General features: G+C 31.5%; 3 protein-coding genes and 1 long non-coding RNA gene across 5 annotated transcripts; 2 read left to right on the plus strand and 2 right to left on the minus strand.

Moving 5' to 3' along the window:
* The first annotated feature begins 25 nt into the window (after positions 1-25).
* Positions 26-12,878, plus strand: Pino (protein pinocchio). Its single transcript, XM_035874814.2, has 6 exons — positions 26-173; positions 734-934; positions 9,481-9,550; positions 9,671-9,802; positions 10,176-10,305; positions 10,440-12,878. Exons 1-6 carry the CDS (start codon positions 167-169, stop codon positions 10,548-10,550), a joined length of 651 nt encoding a protein of 216 aa, XP_035730707.2. The 5' UTR covers positions 26-166; the 3' UTR covers positions 10,551-12,878.
* Positions 1,183-4,276, plus strand: LOC118445402 (uncharacterized). Its single transcript, XR_014983262.1, has 2 exons — positions 1,183-1,435; positions 1,523-4,276. It is a non-coding gene; the product is annotated as an uncharacterized LOC118445402 (long non-coding RNA).
* Positions 12,879-13,175: 297 nt separating the features above from the next.
* On the minus strand, positions 13,176-18,553 carry SdhA (succinate dehydrogenase, subunit A (flavoprotein)). Of its 2 annotated transcripts, none has more exons than XM_035874780.2 (7): positions 17,961-18,553; positions 16,303-16,729; positions 15,716-16,114; positions 15,449-15,617; positions 15,197-15,363; positions 14,877-15,103; positions 13,176-14,776 (listed from the first exon to the last, which is right to left on the minus strand). In XM_035874780.2, exons 1-7 carry the CDS (start codon positions 18,036-18,038, stop codon positions 14,240-14,242), a joined length of 2,004 nt encoding a protein of 667 aa, XP_035730673.1. In that variant the 5' UTR covers positions 18,039-18,553; the 3' UTR covers positions 13,176-14,239. The 2 variants fall into 2 exon arrangements, with proteins under 2 accessions (XP_035730673.1, XP_035730672.1); XM_035874779.2 differs by having other exon boundaries at positions 17,952-18,548.
* A 616-nt stretch (positions 18,554-19,169) lies between these two features.
* Positions 19,170-22,579, minus strand: LOC118445398 (succinate dehydrogenase [ubiquinone] flavoprotein subunit, mitochondrial). Its single transcript, XM_035874821.2, has 12 exons — positions 22,535-22,579; positions 22,325-22,420; positions 21,820-22,129; positions 21,277-21,563; positions 21,023-21,161; positions 20,766-20,934; positions 20,497-20,692; positions 20,207-20,404; positions 19,932-20,126; positions 19,695-19,838; positions 19,465-19,575; positions 19,170-19,341 (listed from the first exon to the last, which is right to left on the minus strand). The coding sequence occupies exons 1-12, from the start codon at positions 22,577-22,579 to the stop codon at positions 19,255-19,257; spliced, it is 1,977 nt and encodes a 658-aa protein (XP_035730714.2). The 3' UTR covers positions 19,170-19,254.
* Positions 22,580-22,729: the final 150 nt, after the last annotated feature.

Below are 22,729 nucleotides of genomic sequence, written 5' to 3' on the forward strand. Positions count from 1 at the left end.
AATAAAAAAATCCTGTATAAAATCGAGAGATTGCTCGTTAAAACTGACGTTATGCGCATGCGTAGAAATCGTCTGCGACTATTCGAGAATTCGCGCCGAACACCATTACTACGCAGTTTGTCGAGAAGTACGGTGTTTCTTTCAAGTAGTCAATGTCTTCGTACGAATGATAGGTAATTATTTTCTTTTCTGTTTTTTAGATGAAATGAAAGTATCGTAATTATATATAATGAAATAATATAAATTTTACATAATAAACATGTATATATATATATATATATATATATATATAATGTATAATACAATGAATATTTTTTGACATACGTTTCTATGGAAACATTAAAATACAAAAAAAAATGTTAGAACTTGTCAATAATTCTTTTTTTAGGTTTTTTATTATTCGATTATTGTAAATCTTGCAACGAGATTCGAGAAAATGTGATAGATTGATATCTTAAGTAATACGGAAGAATCCCCACGAAAGTATGACCGTTGTTGGTCTTGAATAATAAAATGCTAACTTCCGTATCGTTAAGCAGAACGACCTCGTATTATTATTCATCATATATATAACTGCATATAAATGAAATGACTTTATGCCAAAAAAAATGATGCAGGCAAGATTGAAGGAAATGAAGATCTAAAAAATTTCATTATTTCGATGAAATTTAATAAATTCATGAAAATGAAGATAATGGAATATAGATTTTGTTTTTCTTTTGATTTTTATTAGGACTTAACTTGAGGAAAGAGAAACAGTGTCACATTAAAGAAAATCGTAGAAAAATGGAAGGAACAATGACTGAATTCGAAGAGAACGTATCCTTCGATGCCGACGACCCGGACTTTGCTCCTAAGGTTACGCGTATCGTAGTTACACAGGCCGTCCTTCGTAGCATGCATTTTACCGACATTACCTTCGGAGTCGACAAACGTGAGTATAATATATTCCATATGTTCCGTCATGAATATTATTGCGAAGCTGTGTTGAAACTTTCTAAAAATTTCCTTGGAATTTTAACTTGCCGAGCATGATTTATCCTTATCGGTTATGTTGTTACAATTCTTACTAACATAATACATAATTTCTTTCTTTTTCTTTTTTTTTGTTTTATGACAATGAGAGATTCTATTTTACCGATCGATTTTTTTTTTTTTTTTTTTTTTTTTTTATAGAAAGATAACTTCCCCTGTGGATCGGGGATAGAATATATCCACAGTATCCCCTGCTTGTCGTAAAAAGCGACTAATAGGGGTTGAGTGTTGGACTGACAACCCAATCTCGCAAAAACCCACTTGTTAAACCCACTGAAAACTTCAAGAAGAAAAGCTGGATTGAATGATTGGTGCAAACTCCTGAAGAAGGCTGAAGCCCACTATGGGATGTAATAACAATAGATGGATGAATGGATGGATGGAGATGAATAGAACTAATGTATATATTCATAACTTGTTTCTATTTTCTTTAAATCTCTTAGAATTTGGACGAATATAGTGAGTTGAATATTTTTTTTATTGGCAGCATAGTTTGAACGGTCGACGCTAGATGGCAATACATGAACAGTTCGGTCGACCAGTAAAAAATTGTTAAGCCTCTGCAATTTCTATTAATATATTATTAAAAATATTTTGATAGATAATAGTATATTCGAACTATTTGTATCAATAAATATTTTAGTTATTTATTAGAATAAAAGAAAAAGTATTCTTTAAGATAAGAATATTTTTCGTCAGCTTTGATGTCATCATTGTGGAAAGATAAGAAAGCGAAAGAGAGTAAACGTAATTTTCCGCTGATATAGGTCGGAAAGTTTATCGAAGACCCCCACGTATGTTACTTAATTTACAACCTTCTAACTTCTTCGACGGTTTATGTCACTTATGTGTTATGATAGATTTCGAGATAATAATTTTTGTTTGTTCTTTTTCCTTATTAAACAGAGAAAGTAGTGTACAATCATCTCGATAAAACAAGACCCTGCTTTTGTTTTTTTGAGGATAAACAGGTCTCTATTGTATTTGGCGATTATATATCAATCTTTTATCTTGTCATCGACTACTTCAAAGTAACATGTTCAGTTCACATATGATAACTACATTATCGATAGGGAATGAGAGAGGAAAAGTGGGAGGAAGCGAGATGGATAGAAAGATAAATGGATAGAGATTGAGAGAGAGAGAGAGAGAGGACTTTGTCTTTTGTTTTCTTTTTCTTTTTATTTTTAATTTTAATTTTAAATTCGAGACAACTCGTCTAGCGGTCATTCAAGGAAATCCAAGTTCTATTTTGGTTTTCTCGTGTCTGGTCGTTCGTGTCTCTACCATGTTACAATATTCCAGACACACGCGCAAAAGGGGATAGGCAATTTCCTTAAACGAAGGAAGTGAACGATAGCCTAACCTTCTCGTCATCAAGGGTCACAACCTGAATGGAACGTTACGAGCTTTGAAACATGTGATCACACGATGGACACGTGCAAGCTCTTTGATTTCTTCAAATACGATCGATTTCTCTTTAATGGCACGCACATACGCTTCACACACACGCACACGCACACAGCGCGCGCACGAATCATGCAATATTTGATTGTCGAATTTTTTCGAATCTAATTGTAAGATTCCTTTGTTTTAGTTGAATCATTTTGTTCAATTATTTTTACTATTAATTACGATAAAAAAAGTAAATTTTTAAAGGTAAATTTTTATTAAATTACTAAAATACAGTAGTAGTAATAATAATATAATAATAGTAATAAAATTTATTTGAAATTATTGTAATTTCGATTAAAACAAAAAATATTAAATACGTTCTATAATCTCGTTAGGGAAACCCAAGTTATTAGAAAAGTCATTAAGTATGAACCTTAACCTATCGATTTTCTCTCCTTTCGAATTACCTTTTACGGAAGTTAGTTAATAAAGTAGGCGAGAAGAAAAAAGAAGCATTCAATGTTAAGGATCGTCGTTGGACTTTGATAGAATTACTAATAAATTTTCAATCGGGCGAGAGAGGAAAGTTCTTCTCGTGTCATGAGTAATAGGAGGAATTTTTTTAAAGGTCAAGCTTCGGCCTCTAAAGGGGAATAATTATAGGTTAGAATGTATCTCACGAGAATTGAATCCATACTATTTCCGAGTGATCATCTAATTGGTAAATTTTGACAGAATTAATAAATTCTTTTATTCCTTAGAATTTTTTCAATAATTAATTCGTCATTCGTGGATTAATATTGATGTGCGTCGCTTAATATTATTTGTAAACAAATGAGAGCAGTCCAATGACACTAGCGAGTCACGTGGTAATAGTATGTCTCTATCCTTGTCTGTTGTCTGTTTCTTTTTCTTTCTTTCTCTGTCTCTGTCTCTCTGTGTATATCTATCTTACACATACACATACAGTTTTATTCGTCTTCGTATATCAACCGAGTCTCTTATCGGTATTCATTAGTCCAATAAACTTTAATCAAGTTGCTCGGCTACGAGAAGAGGAAAAAGGTTTCAAGGTCTTGGCTTGTTGGCGCTTGGCTGATCGTACGACGACTTTGCTAACTACGCGACAGAAATATTCTGACGTAACAACGATCCATGACTTTGCTCGAAGGATGTTCCTAATGATTCTCCATTTAATCGCACAAATAAAAATGCTTTTTGAATTTTTTTTCTTTTTTTCTTATTTCTTTTTTTTATTAAATTTGGGATTTCTAAAAGTGTATTTCCAAGAATTGAACGAGGAAAAACGTCGATTGATAAACAGAATCTATCACGTGATCGTTAAACTAATCTATGCAGATTACTTAAAACTAAATGGAATTTTATCAAATCATACATATGTATGATACATATATTCATTATCCATGTTCAAGCAAATTACAGGAAAATTTGTTAAGAAAATAATCAAGGTAAACATTTTTCCTTTTGTATTTTAAACTCATTGATGTTTTCTTACTAAATTATGAAATATCCAAAAAATTATACAAAAGAAAATAATAAATCCAAATATTTGTATTTTAATTTATTAGTATATTTATATTAAAGTTATTAAATTTCAAGGAAAATTTATTAAGAAAAGAACAGTCATTTATTAATTGAAAGATATATTTTGCCTTTATATTTTAACTTCTTAGACCATACCAAATTCTTTTCCATATGATACCAAATTCTTTTCCATATGAATCATACATAGAAAGAATTTTTTTTAGAAAGGGAAAGTTCCATTTCTAAGTTAAGAGTGAATAAGAAAGGAAGAGAGAGAGAGAGAGAGAGAGAGAGAGAGAGAGAGAGAGAGAAGAAAAGGGCCTTCGAGAAAAGCCGATGGTAAGGTTCTTGCCCGAGCCTTGGAATGTTGCTTGGCGAGGAGTTCGCTGAAAAAGGAGTGGTGAGGAGAGAAGGAGTTTGGGAGGGAGTGGAAAGGAAGGAAGGAAGGAAGGAAGGGGGATGAGTTCTCACAAAAAACATCATCCTTTCTTCGAATTCTCTTTAACCCAGAGTGGAAATTGTTGCAGTTTAAATACTGCAACTGACGATTCGATAGATATTAGATTATAAAGTTCGAGTTTCTTTTTATCATTATTCGAATATGAAGAAAGACGTACTTTACCAAGATCGAATATTTTAACAGGTATAACTCGTATCTTTGCCTATATATCTATACACTTGTACGCATACATACATATTCATGTATATCAATTTGAAATTAAACGTGTAAACGTTTATATACATATAAGTTACATAAGTGTGGAATTTTAGATGCAAATGTATCCGTTAATCTGTACTTGGATAAAAATGTAGGTGTATTTTGCGTAGGTTAAGTACAGGAAGTACGTACATAACCTCAAAAGAAAATAATTACACTAAGAGAAGGGGAATCCTGTTACTCAAAAGATTTTATCATTTCGATTCCTCCAAAGATCGCGTCTTTCTCCACTCGATTAATATTACAAGCTCGATTCGTTTTCTTTTAAAGGAGACTAGATTGAACTGGTTTCATTTAAAAAGACCGCGTCAAGAGAGTAGAGAATATCTTCGTAATTGCTGGACGTTAGTCCAGTTAGATAAAAATCATATCATAAATTTACGAGCGATACATTTTTCAAAGACAATCATTGATCGTCTCTCTTTTGTTATTTTTTTATGTTCGATTTCTTTTATGAACGATAATAATCTTTAATGCGATTAGAAATAATTGAAGGGAAACGACATATTACCGATTGAGCTTGGGATTTAACTAATGAGCAATCTCTTTTACGAAAGTAAAGGGAAGAAAAGAAAAGATAAGATGATATTCTCACGTGATTAAACATCTTTTTCACGTAAATACGAGTATTTGTCTTATCTTGACGCAGGTGATCACGAGTGCAGCAGTATCGTCTATGCATGATTGAATATATATATATATGACACTTAGTGTTAAAAGATGCACATACTTGTGCAAAGAAAATCATTTATATTAAACTCTCATTTTTATTAAAAAAAAAAAAAAAAAAACTATTACAATGTTAATTTTGATTATAAAATTTGATGTATAAAATCAAATCATCGACAAAATGATCTAATACGATCTATATTAAATAATAAATCGTAATGGATGATTTGAATTTCTTCGAATCAAAAGGACGTGAGCTTTTTACGTTTAGTCGTCTCATTGAAAACTACATGAATGTTAGCTGTAATAAACGGCATTCGTCAGCATAGCAAAACCACCTACGATCTTTAAGCATTCGATTCACAACTCGTGACTACGCCGTTTCTAGCAAGAAAATGTCATACAAGTTCCTCAATGAATAGAAATCCTCGATCAAGAGAAAATATCTTGACAAAAAAATCTTTTATATATTTTTTTAGATATTTTTAGATATGCCTATATGTGTACGTATAACGTCGTTTCTTAGAAAAAAGAAACAAGATCTCTCTAACCGAAAAAGATGATTTCTTTTCGGTTTCATTTTCATAAGAATACATAGCACGTTTGTGCTGATCGTAAATATGAGATTTCTCCTTCTCGTGTTTTCAGTTAAGATCTTTTTTACCGATCATGTTTAATATAGTATCGTTCAATAACTATGCTAAATTTACATTGAAAGAAAACAAAATTTCATAGGAAAAAAAGAGAAAATCATTTTATCATAATATAGCTAACAATTTTTATTAAAATTTAGGCACAACGAGAGATGATCATTAATACGTTGGATAAGTACGCATATCGCATTAAAATGTGAAGGCGATTAAAAATCAATGAAAAGAAAAATGTTTAAGCAATCATGAGAATGGTATAATTTCACATTATTAATGCATATATGTCATCGGTATATGCTAAGAAGATGAAACCTTTGACCAATCGACACAGCAGGCAATACGTCGAACGATATAAAACAACTATTACGAGTTTAAATTCTCTTCGTTCTTTTTCACGTTTCGTTATAATGCAATTAATTTCTCAACAGATCCAGTTTATTCTGCTGCTGTGATAATGATGATGATAATGATGATGTTGGTTCTGATGGTGGTGGTGGTGGTGGTGGTGGTGGTGGTGGTGGTAGTGGTAGTGGTAGTGGTAGTGGTAGTGGTGGTATATATTCGAGTAAGAAACACAAGGGCGATGAAATGTATTTTGTAAAGTAAATGCAATCGAAACAATGTGTTTCTCTTCGTCAACGTACTACACGTTAAGTGCACGAGTCTAAAAAATAAAAAAAAATGTACGAGTGAGGGGCGTGTCGGAGCAAAGTGACGGTACTGACGACGAGGATGGTGGCGCGGGGGGGGGGGCAGCTCCCTCCACTCCCCATCCCTCTCTGTGGCACTCGTCGGCCCACTTGGGCGGCAGCCTTCTTTCCGTTTGACTGTCTCACTCCACCGCCTACCTCGTTCACTAGGCTCTCTCACTCTACCTACGCTTTCCACTCTCTTCCTACGTTCACTCATGTACACACCGCAGGTTATAAAAGTACCCCGCGCAATCGTCAGACTCTTAGTCAACTCACGAACGTTTACGAGTGCGTATATGGCTCTCTTCTCTTTCTATTGTTACGTTCGTTCAATTTGAATTTCGAAGAAAATTTCAACCGTAAATTTCTTTGCGTGTATACGTCTCTTAAAATTACCCGAACTCGGACGCAGTTGCAGCCTTGCTTCCTTCTTGGGAATATTTATATTGGAATTAAGTTTTCCATTCTCGTTATTCCCTTCTTCAGTTTTTCTAAGGATTACTTCTAATATGTAAGTTTATACACCCCCTCTCTGCACATACATACACACACACACACACGCACGCACATATGATATTAGAGATTATTTTCGTTTGGAAAAAAAATTAAGATGAATTGTTTTATTATTAACGTATGTATGTAATAAAATATTTATTAACATAGATCTGTGTATACATAAGAAAGAGATTAGAAAGTTGGATTCGTAAGAACATTTCATGTTGAAGTCATCGTTGTATCGTCATGAGAACGATACCACTCTCGAAGGACGCCATTTTCGCTCGCTTTCACCTTGCTAGCCTTCGTCCCTCTTTACTTTTTCTTTTCTCTCTCTCTCTCTCTCTCTCTCTCTCTCTCTCTTTCTCATTACACAACGTCGACTTTGTTTCCATGGAAAAATAACACATCAGTGACAATAGATTTGATTTGATTTTGTTGAAATATAATGTTTTCATTTTCAGTCGTATAACTATCGTTTACGACGCATTTCTATCATCGATTCGATCAATACTTTAAACTTACATGTATCACAACCAACTTCAGCTTGGTCCTTCCGTTTTCCGGATTTAACGTTAAAGCTTTCTCTCTTTCTCTTTCTCTCTCTCTTTCTCTCGTACTTTATCGAGCTGTTTGTGAACATCGACCGTTATACATTGACCGCATTTGAAGGTGACACACCATCGTTATCATAACTTTATTATATTACTCTTTTAACGATTTATAATATATTCATTTGCAATTAATTTTTTATACTTATATTTCGTATGTCTGTGTGTACGTGTTTAATTAATCGAATGTCTCAGTTTCAAAGGTAAATTCTATGGAAACGTTAACGTAAATTTCTCCCAAATGATATGAATTCTTCGACGTCGTTCGAACATCACGTGATATACACGATAAAAAAAAAAGGAAATAACAATTGACCAGTTCTTAACCGTACCAGGCACCACCACAGCCAATCCCTATCACTTTTGATGAATGGCAACACGAAGATAAGAAAAAATGTAGGAGTTTTATTGTTATCTTGTGACAATTTTCTAATTATTACATTTAACAAAATTCGTGAAGTTCGTTTCGATCGAGTAAATATTACGTGATTCTTCGAACGACTTAATTACGTTCTTACATAAACTTATATAAACATGCTACAAACACGTGTATTTTGAAATAGCCTCTCTTATATGCGAAATCATGCCTGCCATTCTTCTTTATTGATCGTATTTTTTTTTCTCACGTCCTCCACGTTAGGTCGTTGACCTAATTCAAGGCGAGCCCTTTTATAATATTACTTTGTTTTGTTTTCGAGATGGAATTTTTCTAATTTTTTTTTTATTATCGATAAAGTTCGCCATTTCATTTCGTTTTAGTATATTATTATTCATTTTGTTTCAGAATACATTAAGAACAAAACGTAATATAAATTATCTAATATTAGATAAGAAATATGGAAATTCATTTTGATAGTGGTTCTCGAATATAATACTTTATACTTCTCGTTTTAAAAACAAAATTGTTCATTCATAATATATGATTATTCAATAATATATTAGGTGAAAGTTATGGAATTAAATTTGTTTTCAAATAAAATACTTCTTAGAATGAAATTTCATTGATGGTAACTTCATAGAATTAAGCTTGTTTTCTCTCTCTCTCTCTCTCTCATAGTTGCTATTTTCAGCTATATAAGAAATAATATATCTTGACACACGTCACAAGTACGTCATCGTGGTATTTCCTTGATTTATCGATAACGCTTACGTATTTTATGTTGTTGACCCTCGTCATCGTTTCTATCCCTCCCTTCTCTCGTTTCTTCTCTTCGCTTTGAAACATAAATTCGTTGCATAAGTTTATTACGTGTTTTTTCGAATTGCGTCTTACGATCGTAATCATCCTGTTAAGAATAATAAGAATAATAAAAACAATAGTTTTTTTTGTGTTTTCTGAAAGAGTGGGAGAGAGAGAGAGAGAGAGAGAGAGAGAGAGAGAGTGAGAGAGAGAGAGAGAGAGAGAGAGATAAAAGAAAAATCAGAGGAGAACGTTAGCCAATCAGAAGCAAACTAAAAGGCGGGCTTTTTCAAACTAACTTTTATTCATGATTATAATTGGACGCGCATTTCTGTGTGTGTGTGTGTGTGTGTGTGCATTGAGAAAATCAGGTCGTCTACATACAGTTGCAAGTTTATTTTTAATTAAATCTTATGACCTCATACTTCCTGCCAAGTCGAAAGAAAAGAACATTTATCTGGATGGTTTATTTATTATTTTTTGGTTACAGTCGCAACGTATCAAAACAACATGTCTGTCACTTCGGTCCAACCTGCTTCTGAAAGTCTTTCACGTCATGGGTAAATTGTTACTAATTAATTACTATTCTATAATATCCAAACGTATGTTATTATGATTATGAATGTTATTTGAACTTTGAAGAAGAAAAGAAAAAAATGAATTTTGTTTTCTTTCAACAGGAGTAATGTGTCCCTCTCTTGTCACAGTTTATGCGATAGTGTAGACGATGGTCTTCAAGGTTCTCATCCTCAATATCAAGATACGATTCTAACCATCGAAGAATTACGTGCTCAATTGAACTCATGCTTTACGTGAGTACTTGTGATTATTGATGACTTTGAGGAAGAAGAAAGGAGGGAAAAGTAAATCTCGTTTTTAATAAAATAAAAAAGTAGAAAATGCTTTTAGGAAATCGTTTGTATTAATCACATTTTGAAAAATATAATTTTAATATATTCAGAATAAACTACATAATGCCGCTGTTATTATTGATTTGTGAAACGCTTCTTTTTTATCAGATTACATTTCGCAATGAGTGTGTGTGTGTGTTGAATGTAAACACCTCATATAGTCCCTTCTGTCAAAATACAGTGGCACCATATTTTTTTTTGTTATCATCATATTTTCTTTTCTTCATTATCTTTATTTATTTCGACTAACATCAGTATTCATTGTATTTATTAGGTGTGGGGTCTCTTGGAGCGAAGAACATGTCTCTCTTGATTGTAGTGAATGTGGTGGTTATTCTCTTCAACGACCTTGTCCACTTTGTGATGGACGTTGTCACACGGCATGGAAACGTGATCTCACCATGGTAAAGAATTCTTTTTTTTTTTTTTTTTTTTTTGTTTCTTTTTTGTTTCTTTTTGTTTCTTTTTTTCCAATATTATCATTTGTAATTACTCCTTGTGTAAACATAAAGAACAGCAAATGATCTTATATTTTTAGTCTCATGCAAGTGGTAAAGCAAGATGGATCGGTGAATGTGCTCTCAGTTGTGGACCTTCTCTCGAAGAATCTTTGGTACCAGCTTTGGAAAAGCTAAGGGCAACCTCGTGAATTTATCGTCAACATTATCATCGCTATCATAATCGTCATCGTCATTATCGTTACATTGTCGATATTTTCGAGCAATGTCATCGTCGAGTCGGGCAACAACGCAACAACCATTGCACAAGACTTAATAATCCATTTCACTAAATCCCGTTTAGTGTTTCTCATCATCCAATGATCATCATCATCATCGGTACGACATGAGATGTGTGAATGTGGATTATTTTTTAGATATATTGAGAAAGGGAGAGAGAGAAAAAAAGAGACAGAATATTCGTACAAACTTGAACAAAAAAAAATGATTCAAAAATTTACAGATACACATTTCTAAACAAAATCAAAAGAAGAAAAAAGTATTGTTGTTAAAGCAGAAGAAGAATCGTTTTCAATCTACTGTACTTGAGAATCCTTGCTGATCGTACTACTTGGATAGAATTAGAAAAATAGTTTTCAAAAATCACAAAATCTCTCGAATGTCATATTAGAAATCGACTAAGAACAAATTATCTCCATTAAGTTAAAAAAAAAGCCGACGTTTTACTAACCAAAATATAATTGGACTTGCATATATCATAGATAGAGAAGAAATATGTGTGTGTGTGTGTGTGTGTATATATATATATATATATATATATATATATATACATATATATGTATATATATTATATCACTGAAGAGATAAATTTCAAAAAGAGCGAGAGGAAAAGATATTTTTCTCGACACAAATATTGAGCTAATAAACATCTCGATTTTAAAATTTAATTAAACAATTAAAAACAGAAAAAAGCAAAAATAAGTAAAAAAAGAATGTGTGTGTGCATGCGTATACAGTTTGAAAGGTTGAAATAATTAAATTTCTTTTTTTTTTTCTTTTTTTTCCTTTTTTTCTCTTTCTTTTTCTATATATTCATTAAACTTTATTCGAGTTTGTAATTAAGACGGCAAAGAAAATATAAGACTTTGGGCATACAATTAAATAAATAAAAAAAAAATAAATAAAAAAAAAAAAAAAAAAAAAAAAAAAAAAAAATAAAAAAAACAAGAAATAATAATTTGTGATTTATAGAACGCATATAAAATGAATTGAATAAAAATGCGTGTTCTCGCGTTCGTGTGTAATATATGATCTTCGCTAATAATCTAACTCTAATCATAATTATTTTAAATCTTTTAATTAAGATTTCGAAATCGAAAGTCCTTTATTTTGCATTTACTACTATATCATCTTCGATTTATATTATTCGATGGAATTAATGGATCATGGAATTATTAAGTAGACTACACGGATTCTTGTTAAAGACTATAAGAGAAACTTTAAGGGAAAAAAGAATAATAGCAAGCAACAAATGCATTAACTGATTTGCAAAGAAAATATTGTAACAAATTTTATCAATCGATGTCGCTTCTTTTTTTACACGTTAACTAAAAAATATTAAATTTAAGGATAATTTTTTTTTCTGTTTTAGATATAAGCCGTTGATTATGAAAGTGTGCACCAAGTTAAAAATTAAAATAAATTAATTTATTGCATAACTCGTATACTAATTATATATACGAATTAAAGAAACGTTTAAAAACATTTTTTACTTAAAGCACACTTTCATTAAATATCACGTGACAATTAGACCAAATTATATTTGGTCTTAGATGAATTCGAAAGATTATAAATAATAAAAAAAATGTTAATGAAATCATTCATTGGACCGCGTACGTGTAGATTATGAATAATAGTTCAATTTATTAATCACATCGCAAATAGACAACGAGCAAAGTTTTTTAAACAAACAAAATTCTTGTTCCTTTTTTTTTGTTTAACGTCGCTCGTTGTTTAATTTATACATAATAGTTCCTAAATGGATTTACCGATAGGGATGTCGATAAGTCCGTGTAAATTAGTTGAAAGCAGTGATATATGAAGATTCTTTTGCGTTTTTCATTTATTTTTCTTGTCTTTCTATTGAAATTTAATAATACTAATAATAATGATAATATTGCACATAATGATTCAATATCGACATGAATTTTCTCTTGCACAATACAACATTTGTCGACGACTTTTTATCGTAAACTTTCGCCGCCAGTACGTATCGCATTTTCGAACGTGAAAAACATTTTTATTCATTAAATATAACATTAAAGTTAAATTGTAAATTACGAAATTTTCAAGTAACAACAACAAAAATCAAAAGTATTGGCTTTTTGCCGAACATCTTAATTTTTAAAATTACTTTAGAAAATGTCTTCAATAGAGTAATTTTTATTTAATCTTCTTTAAAATACTTATTTATGACGATAATATTTAAATTATGGGCATAATAAATGATATTTCTCGGATTATGTGTGCTTTCTCTATTGTTAATTTTATTTCTAGAGAAATCGTATTTGCATGTTCCATCAATATTATTCATTTAAATCAAGGATAAATTGTTTATATAAAAGAAACGTGGAGTTGTTTGTCATAATTAGTTAATGAGAAAATTCTTACCAATGCTTTATTCCTTATAATAATTGTAAATTCTTTTTTTATACAGTTTTATTGTTTCTTCACCATTAACATATGCTACAAACCCATGCATATTCATTCAAAATATAACAATAAATTGCATGCTATTACAAATTTGGAAAAAAAAAACAGATTTATGCGAAAGCATCAATAATTTGATTGTCGACACAAACATTTTCGATTAAACTATTATATCCATGAGTATTAAGTATGTAGCCGCAAGAAGTCTGTGTACTCATTTTGTATATAACCTTTTAAGGAGTACACGTTCCTATAAATCCTTTAGAAAAGTCTATTAAAACAATTTCAAATTAATTTAGATCAGAACTTAATTTGCTTGACATGATTTTAAGGCATATATATATATACATGTACATATACATATACATACATACACAAACACATATATATACACACGCAACACTCACACTATATACTTAATTGAGATGATTATGAACTTTTTATTCTTTCTTCATCATGAATTGGTGATCGGTGAGAAAAAATGTTGTTGTATAATTTCTAAGTTTACCTAATAACTTATATTCTATATGTAAAGCTGTTAATTTTTTCAAGAGGGATTATATGCAATATTTAATTTAATAAATATATGCTACTTTATTGCAGCATGATACACAGCAGGTACTTCTTCGCATGATATTAAACTCGCTTGAAAATATTGTTAATAACAATATTTAATTTATCGATGAAGAACAAGTTCCTTAAAAGGTTTCTACTTTTCTCTCTCTTTTTTTTTTTTTCTTTTTCTTTTGCTCGTTCCCTTTAAATCATACTTTCTATAATTACTTTAAATAAACATAAAACAGGACTCTGTAGGAGATCAAACAGTTTATCATCTTGAAACAATGAAATATCAGCACCAACATCCTACAAGGATAACTAATCTCACCCGCTAAGTGTGTAAACATTGACAAGAATTTACTTTGGTGCATTCTATTATTATTATTATTATGATTATAGTTTTTATATTGTAATAAATTAATTAGTTCTTTTGTGTGTAGGTAAAGGGAGTGTGAAGAAAATTATTTAAGATTTGTTTTCTTAATCCCAATTAACACACAATGATATTTAACTAAGGACAAAATGAACAATGTACTTTTTATATGCGATATGTGATATCTCGACTTTTCTTAAATGATGTGAATTTCGATGTTAAATTAAAAATAATAGCGATCTAATAGGAACGAATTGCTGGTGGTACTGTAGCGCATTCCTGTTTGTTAAGCGTGTTATCTATCACCGGTCTGTAGTTAATAGATACTTCTCCTGTTCTAGGATTAATAGTTGTAAGAGTATGTTTTCTCCAATGTTGATCCAACGGTTTTGCTTTTTGATTATCTAAAGGTTTACTATAATCATATTCATCGATTCTATTTTTGAAATCTTCACGAGCATGAGCTCCTCGACTTTCTTTTCTATTCTCTGCGGCCACTATTGTTTGCATAGCATTGATCATCAAGTTCTGTAACTCCAGTGTTTCTACCAAATCAGAATTCCATATTAGCGATCTATCGGATAGTTTCAAATCGCCCATCCTTTTATAAAGTTCCGACATCTTTCGACATCCTTCTTGCAAAGTTTGTGCATCTCTAAATACTGCGGCGTGTGTTTGCATAGTTTTCTGCATGCTCAGTCTTAAGTCTGCCGTGGGAACATTACCATTAGCGTTTCTAAGCCAATCTAAATTAGCAACTGTCTCTTCGCCGGCATTCTACAAATGATATTTTGATGAATTAAAAATGAATATATTTACATATTAAAAAGAAAGAAAAAAGAAAAAAAGATTATGTTCATTGGGAAAAAATACTTACGGATCTCAATGGTCCTACAGTTTCGCCAGGTTTATTTTCTTGCGCAATTGTCTTTGCACAAGCTCGACCAAACACAACGAGATCAAGTAATGAATTTGCACCAAGTCGATTAGCCCCGTGAACCGAAGCAGAGGCTGCTTCACCACATGCGTATAATCCGGGTACTACTTGGTCCTCATCATTTTTTCTAGTTAATACTTGACCTTTATAATTTGTTGGTACACCACCTGCAAAGTATTCCTTCATATTATATTTCATAATTCAAAATTTGGCCTATTCATTTTTGATAAAAATAATAATTTGAAATATCATTTTTATACCCATATTATAATGCACAGTTGGTATAACAGGTATAGGTTCTCGTGTTACATCCACTCCAGCGAATATCATTGCAGTCTCTGAAATACCAGGCAATCTAGCTGCCAATTGTTCAGGTGGCAAATGATGTAATTGCAAATAAATGTGATCTTTTTCCGGTCCGACACCTCTACATGAAAGAAAATATTAATGAATAATTTTCATAGACTAATCATCATTGAAATTGATCTTGTCAATATTGTTAACTTGTTTACCTTCCTTCACGTATCTCTATGGTCATTGACCTAGAGACTACGTCTCTCGAAGCTAGATCTTTAGCAACCGGTGCATAACGTTCCATAAATCTTTCACCTTGGCTGTTTATCAAATAACCACCTTCTCCGCGACTACCTTCCGTTATCAGACAACCAGCACCATAGATTCCTGAAACGTAAAAGTGATAAAAGTGATTTCATTCAAAGATAAAATGTCTATATGAATAATTGATGTAGTACAACTAGACAATATTTTCAAATCTATACCGGTCGGATGGAACTGTACAAATTCCAAATCTTGATTAGGTAGGTTAGCTCTTGATACCATTGCTGTACCATCTCCTGTACATGTGTGCGCGGATGTACAGGAAAAATAAGCACGTCCATAACCCCCAGTTGCTAGTACTGTATTTTTAGCATGGAAACGATGCAGTGTACCGTCCTCTAGATTAAGTGCAATAACCCCTCTGCATTCTCCGTCTTCCATAAGTAAATCCAATGCAAAATATTCGACGAAGTAATTACAATCGTAACTCAAAGATTGTCCGTAGAGTGTATGTAGCAGGGAATGGCCTGTTCTATCTGCAACGCAACAACATCTGTGCGCTTGGCCGCCTTTTCCAAACTTTAACGATTGACCTCCAAAAGCGCGTTGATATATTTTTCCTGAAAAAAGAAAAAACAAAAAAATAAATAAAATAAAAAGACTGTATTAAAAATATATATTCATTTTATAAATATAATTTTAAATATTATAAATACTTTTAATTTATAAAAGAGAACAAAAAAGAAATAAAGAATAATTCTAAGATACTTTTGTAAATGTATACTCGAATAATCTGGTAATAACTTACCGTCAGAAGTCCGACTGAATGGCATACCACAATTTTCTAATTCAATGACTGCTTTAGGAGCTTCGCGTGTCATATAATGTATCGCATCCTGATCTCCAAGCCAATCAGATCCTTTAACGGTGTCATACATGTGCCACTGCCAATTGTCTTCTTCCATATTACCCAAAGCAGCGTTGATACCACCTTGAGCAGCTACGGTATGTGATCTAGTTGGAAATAATTTTGTAACCACTGCAGTTTTAAAACCTTCAGCGACAAGTCCATAAGCTGCACGCAATCCTGCACCACCTGCACCAACGACGACAGCATCGTATTTATGATCTACCAGAGGATATTGTTTAGATACTGTATCGGATACTTTGGCAGCTGTTCTATTAGATGTGTGATGAAATTGATGTGCATCGATAACAGGTAAACCCAATTTATTCTGTAACACATAAGGATATTATAAACATTTAATTTTTGGGAAGAAAAACAGAAATGAAAATTGTCACTTTAATCCGTTCAATTTGTCTGAAATATTTTACATAACAAGATATAATATTGATACTTTTTCTTTTTCAGAACACTTCTTATACTTCATAAGAATATAAACATTGTTCCTACCACGCGTATATAAAAAAAACTTAATATATTTATTATCTATGTACCTTGAGGAAAACTTTAATTAAAATATAAAAAAAGGAGTTTCCTAAATAATTGAAGTGATTCGTCACGTAATTAAGAGATTAATTGTATATTAGAACATTATATATATATATATATATATAGCAAATGAGGTTTGTTATACAACACACTAATTTATTGCTAGAAAATGTATCTTGCCATATGGATAATACAAAAATCATAAAAGAAGATATATACGTACGATCGTAAGACTACTTTTCTTTATCTATTCCTAACTGTATCAATGTGATTAAATTCTTTCTCTAATCATTAACATTTAGATCTATAAAAGTATTTCATATTTTATTATTTAAAATTGGTGGAATTAAAATATTATGATTATTGATTAATATCTCTAATTAATTAGTCTCTAATTTTTAAATTAGAATCCTATCATAATTGCAATTAGTTTTATTTACGTAACACACACACACACACACACACACATGTATATCTTATATTATTCGATAGAGTAACGAATAAAAAACGATAGCAAATGTTGATATGTATTAAAATAAATTGATTATATTTTATGAAAAATTTGTAAAGAATATAATATTATTTTGTATTTAAGATGCATTTACGGCTTAATTCAAACAAGTTATGCGTGCGTGTGTGTGTGTGTATATATATATATATATATATATATATGGAATGAAGTTAAAATTGAAGAAAGTTAGATGCTCTTTTTTATTTTGTTCGTTCTTACGAAAAGTATTAGTATTTTGTTTAAAAATGGAAAATTGATTTTCGAATGGCGCGTCATAAGGCACACGATATATATTATATATATCACAAGGAGTATCCCCTATGACTTTGATTTCGTGTCCCTCTCTCTCGAAATCTTACGTAATATCAATACGCCCCGGCAGCGGCGGTTACTTCGTTGGTATGTGTGTGTTGCACCACACGAAGAAGAATTACGCTATTGAAAATAAAAAAATTACATAACGTTTATCAAATAGAAAAAATTAATTTCTCACCAAATTTACCATTACTTTCGTAGTCGTTAGTGTAACTGTTGGTGAATTTCTTGAAATAAAACCGAAAGCCTTTAAAATCGTACTCATTTTAGTTGATTTATATAATTTAAAACTGTATATATGTTCACTAAAGAATAATGTGTTTTTCTTCTTCTTTTCCTTCGATCAATGTCGTTTTCAATAACGTCGTCGTCGTCGTAGTCGTAGGAGTAGTATGGTAGTCGGTGTTTTTCCTTCCTTATTTCACCTCGTTCGTCTATATTTCTTTTGTCTTCTCTTTCTTAAACGCCCATAGAGTTACTTTCGATTGAAACAAAGTGAGGAAGAAAAATTGAACGAGTTATTCACGAGGTGCGCGAAATCACGACGAAACCATGATGCGTTTCAGTCGGTTGATTGCCGAGCACTACCGCAAGACCGACACAACACCAACAGCGGTGCCCATTTCCTCTAACCAATAACGTTACCATTTACAAAAACATAACCTCTTTAGTCCCTTCTTTCGTTCGAATAATTTTCTTTTTCGAACATTTTTTATTTTATTTCACACAATTTTAAGGTTAATTTGCGAGAAATATTTCAAAGAGATGTGACGATGAATAATAATCAATATTATCTTCGTTATTAAAAATTGAAATTTTCATGCCTTCTCGAAAAGAATTTTTCAACTCCCCTTCATCGCACAATTTTCAATTCTGCCAAATATTAAAGTGGCGCCAAATTCAAAATACATGCTCCCCTTGCACGCGCGCGCAGCACACTTTATTAGTGGTTCTCATTCTTTTCTTTTGCGATATTATCGAAATGTTTTCTAGTGTCCTTTCGTTCTTTGAATATCAATATAAAAGGAATTATGTTATTAATCATTTTAAGAATAGTATAAGTGTTATTCATCGATGTTATTTGTATTTTAATTTTATTAATTTATATTTTCTAGACAAATATTGAGATGTTGAATGATTTGGTAGTTAAGTAATATATATGAATTTTTTATCTTTCTATGAATTGAAAAAAAAAATCGTTTGACCATTAAAGAATTCATGATTTTATCGTCATAGTTTTAAGGTAAATTATTTTCTATTATCTAATCGACATTCTAACGACTTCTTTTCGAATCTAGTTTCTTTTCATTAAGAAAAAAAGTTTCATTTTTAAATTAATGACATTAAAAGGATATAAATGAATGGCACAAAAAATGATGTATATTCTTATCATAGTCCCTTAGATATAAATAGTAATAAATCAAATATGTATCGTCTAGTATAAAATCAGTCAATGAAATAAGAAGTTCATTAGTTGTTGTTTAATATGATCGAATGGTAGGCGGCACATGCTTAGCTTCCGTTTCATCTAAAGTCGTATCGATTACTGGCCGATAAGAGATACTTATCTGTAAATAATCAAACTCTGTAACTATATCTATATTGAGATTAAAAACAAAGATAGGATTATTCGATATAATATATATAAAAAATTATTATATATATATATACATAAACTATAAATAATTTACCGATCCATCATTGAAAGCCCAAGATAACGTATGCTTACGCCAATGTTCCGAATATGGGCGCATTTTTTGATTTTCCAGAGGTTTAGTATAATCATATTCATCTATTCTTTCCTATAATTGATAATTGATAAACATTTGAATAGTTAGAAATAAAGCAAAAATGTATTCATATTGATAAAAGTTTGGTTAATTTTCCCTAAAAAGAGAAACAAATAACGCAGGAATTTTACTTTAAAATCATCTCTGGAATGGGACCCCCTAGATTCTTTACGATTTTCAGCCGCATACACGGTGTGCATATTAATAAGCATCATATTTTGTAATTCCAATGCTTCTACGAGTTCTGTATTCCAAATCATCGATTGATCTTGCACCTACATTAATATATACTCATTTTACGACTTTACATTTTCTTTGTTTTGTAGTTATTGAAATGGTGGAATAGTTATTGAAATATTGGAACTCACACATATATTCGGTAAATCGCAGGTGAAGAGCTTCGTCATTTGTCGGCATCCTCTTTGCAAAATATCGCAGGTTCTAAATACCGAACAATATTTATGCATAGTTTGTTGCATCGATTGTCTAAGCTCGACAACAGGGATGCAACCTTTTGCATAACGAGTCGCATCGAATCGACAAATTGATTGTTCACCTATATCCTTGATTCAATTGACGTAAGTCATATGTAATTAAATTTATCAGAAATAAAATGGATTTCTTAATTTTATATAAAATTTACAGCAGGAATATCATCGTGCCGTTCACCAGGTCGAGTAAGGCAATCAATTTGATCGGCAATTGCTTTACCAAAAACGATGATTTCTAATAAACTGTTAGCTCCAAGTCTATTGGCACCATGAACAGATGCACATGCAGTTTCACCAGCTGCCCATAATCCATCTATCACACTATCTTCTTCATTTTCACGCGTTAATACCTGTTTTATATAAGTCATCCGCGTCATAGATATTCATTTGTACGTTTTCAAGTTTATCTAAAGTTCATTAAATCGTTTAAACAAATTCTAACTTGAGCTCGCCAATTCGTAGGTATGCCACCCATATTGTAATGGACCGTTGGTATGACCGGTATGGAATCTTTCGTAACGTCAACGCCAGAAAATACCCACGCCAAATGTGAGATACCTGGTAACTTGCTTTGTATCGTTTCAATCGGTAAATGATTTAGTTGAAGATGCACATGATCTTTCTTTGGACCTACACCTCTATATACAAAGAAAAGCATAAATGAAGAAAGAAAGAAAATTTGCGTTTCATGTGGAAATAGATGAGAATCACCTTCCTTCGATTATTTCTATGGTAATAGCTCTGGAAACGACGTCACGTGATGCTAAATCCTTAGCTATTGGGGCGTATCTTTCCATGAAAAATTCACCTTGAGAGTTTACTAATTTACCACCTTCGCCTCTACTACCTTCCGTTATTAATATGCCAGTTCCATACATTCCTATGGTACAAAAAAAAAAAACATCGAAATTATTTAATGTATGATTTATTTTGAGATGATTATTATAACTTTTAGCAATAATATATACCTGTAGGATGAAACTGTATAAATTCCATATCCTGTAATGGCAATCCTGCTCTAGAGATCATAGCCATGCCATCACCAGTGCAAGAATGTGCACCTGTGCACGATAAATAACATCTACCAGCACCACCTGAAGCTATAACCTTAGGTATGGAAAATGTAAATTAGTATTAATAATATTCATTGGTATAAAGAAAAGGAAAAAAAAAAAAAAAAGAAGAAGAAGAAGAAGATGAGCCCAATGAATGAGACAAGTACCGTGTGATGAGCTCTAAAACGATGAAGTATACCAGTTTCCAGTTCCCAAGCAAGAATTCCTTTGCAACACCGACCGTGCATTAAAAGATCAAGTGCAAAGTATTCAACATAATAATGAACGTCATATCGAAGGCTTTGTCCGTATAAAGTATGGAGAACAGCGTGTCCAGTTCTATCTGCTACAGCACAAGTTCGATGTGCTTGACCACCTTTTCCAAATTTTAACGATTGCCCACCGAATGCACGTTGATAAATTTTGCCAGACTCGTTACGACTGAATGGACATCCTAAAGAAATGTAGGAGAATAGTTTTGTTATATTAATTTATGATATACTCAACAGATTGCAGACCTTTTATTATGTATTAACTAAAAATATTACTTTTAATTAGTATAACAATAATATATTATATTTGCAATGAATTAATTAAATAATATAAATATACGTATTTTGATATAATTAAGTATACATGATAAATGAAGGAAATGTCTGCAATGTGTTTGATAAAAGAGAAAAAATGGGAAAAGTTGTTTTAAAAAAAACCATAATTTTCTAGCTCATAAATTGCACGAGGTGCTTCTCTGGTAAGAAAGTGTATAGCATCCTGATCTCCTAGCCAATCGGATCCTTTGACAGTGTCGTACATATGATAAAGCCAGCTGTCCTCGTGTTCGCTCGCTATCGCGGCATTTATACCACCTTGAGCAGCTACTGTATGCGATCTCGTTGGAAAGAGTTTAGTTATTACCGCGACACGGTATCCTTTACTTCCTAAACCAAATGCTGCTCTTAGACCTGCACCACCTGCTCCTAATATCGCTACGTCATAACAGTGATCTATTACTGGGTAATCCTGTGAATTAATAATCGAATTAATTTATTCAGTTGATTCAATATAAGAGAATATATTTAATTAAATAATTTTTTTTCTTCATAGCCCTCCTCCCGGTATTTTAGAATTGAGCCATAAATAAATTCTTAACTAATAACATTGTTTATTTATGGAGCCATTCCTATATATTTATCTTTTTATCAGCTGATCACTTACGTTTCCATTTGACTGGACACCACATTTTGCTTTTTCAGATGGGCTGACATTGACATGAAATTTTTTGCCACTTATTCTCCATGCTGACTTCGTCCACTGATTGCAAGAGAAAAGAATTAAATGTGATTATATTACGTAAATTACAATTTTTTTCTTTAATTCTTTTTTGTTTCGTTTTGTAAGTTATCTAATGTATATATTTTTAATTACCCTTGAATGAAGTGGTATAAACTTTCTTAGATGTCGAGCTAACATTTTCAAGGAATACAGAATCTTTTTTTCTGATACAGTCTGATAACCTTAATTCTATGTTGTTATTTTCATTTGTTAATATTAACAAAGAAAATACGAGCATTTATTATGTTACTCTCGAAAAATTTTACAGACGAGATTGAGAAAGTGAAA

The sequence above is a fragment of the Vespa mandarinia genome, chromosome 18 (assembly GCF_050613455.1).
Source record: "Vespa mandarinia isolate Hongniang chromosome 18, ASM5061345v1, whole genome shotgun sequence".
In the NCBI taxonomy this organism is placed as follows: Eukaryota; Metazoa; Arthropoda; class Insecta; order Hymenoptera; family Vespidae; genus Vespa; species Vespa mandarinia.

Excerpts from the sequence above, each read along its gene's own strand:
- Pino (XM_035874814.2), top strand. Across the intron at positions 935-9,480 it reads TACCTTCGGAGTCGACAAAC|TCGCAACGTATCAAAACAAC; the intron begins GTGAGTATAATA and ends TTTTGGTTACAG. Across the intron at positions 10,306-10,439 it reads GGAAACGTGATCTCACCATG|TCTCATGCAAGTGGTAAAGC; the intron begins GTAAAGAATTCT and ends TTATATTTTTAG.
- SdhA (XM_035874779.2), bottom strand. The coding sequence starts at position 18,038 with ATGAGTACGATTTTAAAGGCTTTCGGTTTTATTTCAAGAAATTCACCA. Across the intron at positions 15,104-15,196 it reads AACTGTGCATTATAATATGG|GTGGTGTACCAACAAATTAT; the intron begins GTATAAAAATGA and ends AATACTTTGCAG. Across the intron at positions 14,777-14,876 it reads CTGTAGGACCATTGAGATCC|AATGCCGGCGAAGAGACAGT; the intron begins GTAAGTATTTTT and ends TATCATTTGTAG.
- LOC118445398 (XM_035874821.2), bottom strand. The coding sequence starts at position 22,579 with ATGTTAGCTCGACATCTAAGAAAGTTTATACCACTTCATTCAAGG. Across the intron at positions 21,564-21,819 it reads TTATGAGCTAGAAAATTATG|GATGTCCATTCAGTCGTAAC; the intron begins GTTTTTTTTAAA and ends ACATTTCTTTAG. Across the intron at positions 19,576-19,694 it reads ATTCCAGAGATGATTTTAAA|GAAAGAATAGATGAATATGA; the intron begins GTAAAATTCCTG and ends TATCAATTATAG.